This window comes from Pelmatolapia mariae, linkage group LG6 (assembly GCF_036321145.2).
Source record: "Pelmatolapia mariae isolate MD_Pm_ZW linkage group LG6, Pm_UMD_F_2, whole genome shotgun sequence".
Taxonomy (NCBI): Eukaryota; Metazoa; Chordata; class Actinopteri; order Cichliformes; family Cichlidae; genus Pelmatolapia; species Pelmatolapia mariae.
In genome coordinates this window covers 7996284-8000660 of record NC_086232.1, presented here as the reverse complement: position 1 = coordinate 8000660, position 4377 = coordinate 7996284, and the positions used below count along the sequence as shown (strand labels likewise).

Sequence of the window (4377 nt, the reverse complement as noted above, 5' to 3'; positions counted from 1 at the left end):
CTGAAAATAACAGCAGACGGTCAAAGCACCAGGACTTTAAGATTAATCAGACCTACCTCCTGCTGTTCTGCAAAGACTCCTATATCCCATATCCACACAAATAAAAAATAATTCTACTCACAATTATGTTAAGTACATTAAAATGGGTTTCAGCAGGACAAATAAAAGCCTTTACACTTGTTTTAGTTTACTACAAACTTAAAGTATCCTTAAAAAGAACAAAGAAAACAAAATTAACATAAACAAAATACAATACAATTCCCTAAAGAGTGCATACTGCCCAGAGAGGCCTTGGGCTTCTTGTTAGCTGTAGTAAGATTTTATTTCAGTAAAGTTAGACTGATTTTTTTTATTTAATCCTGTCTGGCAGCTGTTGCCATCAGAACTCTGATCAGAGTGCACTTGTGGTGCAAACACATTTTGCTTTTCCAAGATTGCCTCAATAAATTCTGTAATGTTCCTCTTGTTCAGGTCTTCAAGAAACTAGTTACACGTGTAGACAGGGACAGGAAGTCCACTGTCCAAGGACACATTTTGATTCATCTGTTGCATCATTCTTTATCAAAATGCAAACACAGCCATACACAGCAGTATCTTCCTAAAAGCATTAAATATGTACACTGAGGACACACATTCATGTTCATACTCTACTTTTTCCTGACTGTGCCGTACAGTGCTGATGAATACTCTGCAGGCTGTTGATCTCTTAATCTGTACAGAAGAACGAATGAACATTTTAATTAATTATAACATGAAATTACTAAATAAATTTTTAATGACAACAATAAAACTGAACTGCTCACCTAATGAATATGATTCCAGAGATGATTATGATAGCCAGAAATAGAACAGTAATTGATGCAACTGCAGCTGTTTTTTTCCATGAGTCTAGGAAACAGTGACCAAACTGAAAACTTGTTACTGGATTACATGATTAATGGTCCCATAAGAATGGGCATAAAACATAAAACATATCAGACCAAAGTCTTAATTAATGACTCATTTTGAGTATAGTTCTTTCCTAATGTCATACAACAGTTACAAACTAAAAATACTAAAACTACAATCAGGGCATTTTTTAACAACTCAGTTGTGTCACTACCTTGATTGTTCCTAATGTCAGGAGAAAAACTGACTGTGCTACGGGTCAGAGTCACTGGACTGTCGTCACCAATCTCACCAGACGGAGTCACTGAATTACCCTCCGTTATCTCAGCAGAGGGACTCACTGACACAGCGGGAAGCTTTGGATCATCTGGAAGGGATGTGGAAATAATTATGACAAAACTTGCAGCAAATTTACATTCAAATTTGGTGTTCAACATAATAATTGTGAAGAAATTGTACAACATCCTATTCTTTAAGTTTAAATATCTATTCCCGATATCACAGATTGTACAGTTGATTGACAGTTTTCTCCACCTGTGACGATGTCAGAGTTTAAACCCCTGTTTCTGTGTGGCATTATAAGAAAACTGTCTTGACTCACATTTCACTTTGATAGAGATGACTTCAGATGACCTTCGGCCCACCTCATTCTCAGCGGTACAGTAATAATCTCCAGAGTCAGAAGACTGGATGGACCTGAAGGTGATTTGCTTTTCTTGACTGATCGGCTGTTGTTCCTTGTACCAGGTATATTTAACTGCTGGGTTAGCATCACTGCTACAGGTCAGAGTGACTGAACTGCCCTCCACTATCTCAGCAGAGGGACTCACTGACACAGAGGGAACCTCTGGAATGTCTAGAACAGAAAATATTAACATTTGATTATTAATTAGTAAGAGTTCAAATATAAAAAAAAAATCAAAGTAAGAGTTAAAAAAATACATTTACTTTTATTGTTATTGTTATGTTATAATTGTGTGTTCAAATTATCTCTATTATCTAAAGTGGTGGTCAAGAATTTTCCCCCACTTTCATTTCAGTCTGTCACATCCTCAAGTATGGGGAAACACACGCCTGTAATTATTGGTCACATCTGTTATCTTTAGGGTGACCAACCTTCCTCTTTTTTTGCACTTGTTGACTTGTAAAAGCCTATATGACATTTTTAATTTTACCATTCATTAACCGCACAGAGAAGGCATTGTTTAAATATGTTTTCTTTAAGCAAACAGTATTATTAAAGTTCCTCATGACTGGCCCAGGTGTCCTCTTTTTTGGAAATCAAAATATGGTGACCCTAGCTATCTTCAATATAGTAGGTTCATGCTTTGCATGAACAGACCATGTTTGCTGGATTTGTCAGTTGTTCCATAAATTGGATGTACACATGACAGTCCATGGACAGACCTTTGTAGACAGTCAGAAGATCCCTGCTTATTACACTGCTAATCAGTTCCTCTAAAGTAAAAAATCAAGATTAAATGTATGTGTGCTTGTACCTTCCAAAATAAAAATAATTCACTTTGATGTTTTCTGATCAGGATCAAACCACTCTTCAGCACAAAGACTGTTCTTTTCTGACTTTAACTGAGTACTTGCCTCTAATTCATGAACCTGACTCCACTCACCTTTAAACTGTATGTACAGTATTGTGAATTCTACTTAACATCTTAAACAACATTTGGGTGAACAAAGAAGGCTGAGGAGCTGAAAATCATGATCATCAATAACACAGTGAAGTAAACTTACACACAGAAGCTGAGCGATAAGCTTCGTGTCCTTTGAAAGCACAGGAGATGATGTCTCCAGGATTGAACAGATCTTGATAAGAACTTTGTTCAACCATAAACTGATTGTTTTTGAACCACACAAAAGAAAGACGACCAGCTGGACTGCAGCTGCTTTCACACTTCAGCTCTGCCTCAGTCTGAGACTCATGGACGGATATTATTCTGCTCACTTTCACCTGTGGAACTGTGTGAAATAACAAAAATAGTCACATTATTAACTTAATGACTTAACTGAATGAAATATCCATCAGTGTGTGTTGATCAGTACCTGTGACAGTCAGAGTTGTTCCAGGTAAACTACTCCCCCATTCAAATCTTTGTGTTTTGAATTTGAAGTGATACTCGGCTGAATCACTCTCTGTCAGGTCTCTGATTCTCAGAGTGGAGCGTCCTCTCTCTGTTTCAATCACCTCAACACGACCTGCATACTGGGAGTCTTCTCTGAGGTCCTCAGATCCACGACCAGAACGGAACCAGGATTTTGATTGGATTTGACGATCAAAATTGTGGTAAATACAAGAAATCTCCACTGATGAGCCTTTGAATGCACAGATTCTTCTGTTGCTGTAATCCACTTTGTTGCACCATGAATCCTTGGCACCTAAGAGATTAAAAGACACAAAACATATTTATTGACAGAAAGAACACACCATTAATAAACTCCCATTGATGCTGAACGTTTTCGTTCAGGTAAAATCTCAAAGTGAACTCACAAACTAACGGAGAGTGAAAATCCTCAAATCCTTTTAAAGCACATGAGTAGCTGTTTTCAGTGTCATATTGCACTTCATAAGAAGAAGAGCTGGCTCCATTCACTTGTTGTCCACTTTTGTACCAGACATAAGATGAAACAATAGGATTACAACTGGTGACACAATCCAACTGGACCCATCTGGACACTCTGACCTGAACATCTTGACCAGTGGACAAGAAACAATAAATAAGATGTCAGTCACTCTCACACTGAAGGAGACATTAGTCAAATTCACAGAAGTAATAAAATGAATTAGTAACAAAATAATAATTCTCTCAATGTCTACACATTAAACCATTGAAAAGTTTAGAAGCACAGTAGAACATACATATTAAGATGATTAAATATTTATCAGTGTGTTGATCAGTACCTGTGACAGTCAGAGTGACTCCAGGTAAACCAGTAAAACTTTTCTGGTTTGTTTCAAACCTGAACTTGTACACAGCTGAGTCGCTCTCTCTCAGGTCTCTGATTGTCAGAGTGCAGCTCTTCCATTGAGAACTGTACGACACTCGACCTGCATACACTGAGTCTGTTTTCAGATCTTCAGGGTTATTATCATTCCCTTTAGTGAACCAAATCTTTTTTGCCAAATTTAATGAGTGTTTGAAGGAGCAGCCTATGTTCACTGTTGATCCTTTTACAGCACAGATCTGAGTAGAAGTGTAAGTCACTCCATTATTATCCTGACTCTGTACCACTGTAACACAGAACACATCAAAACGCAGTCAGATTAATGATAACAACCATAAACAGTCTTATTTGTAGTTAAACTATATGCAGAGAGAAATTCTGATGGGATTTAGACCAAGCACTCTTCATCACAATAGAAAAACTGAAGTTTTGATTATTTGTTGTTGACATGAAATAGTTTTAGAGTCATTTTCTTCTAATCACCTAATTGGTTGAGACCAGGTATAGTGCTCGATAACAGGGTATAATATA

At 37.1% G+C, this 4377-nt stretch overlaps 1 protein-coding gene and 1 long non-coding RNA gene across 2 annotated transcripts; both read right to left on the bottom strand.

The window, feature by feature from the left end:
- Positions 1-336: 336 nt before the first annotated feature.
- LOC134628844 (B-cell receptor CD22-like) lies at positions 337-2734 on the bottom strand. The gene is made up of 5 exons (XM_063475621.2): positions 2638-2734; positions 1490-1744; positions 1103-1255; positions 804-888; positions 337-711 (listed from the first exon to the last, which is right to left on the bottom strand). The coding sequence occupies exons 1-5, from the start codon at positions 2732-2734 to the stop codon at positions 648-650; spliced, it is 654 nt and encodes a 217-aa protein (XP_063331691.2). The 3' UTR covers positions 337-647.
- Positions 2735-2775: 41 nt separating this feature from the next.
- On the bottom strand, positions 2776-3878 carry LOC135933110 (uncharacterized). The gene is made up of 4 exons (XR_010573682.1): positions 3803-3878; positions 3392-3592; positions 2947-3279; positions 2776-2862 (listed from the first exon to the last, which is right to left on the bottom strand). It is a non-coding gene; the product is annotated as an uncharacterized LOC135933110 (long non-coding RNA).
- Between the last annotated feature and the right edge of the window lie 499 nt (positions 3879-4377).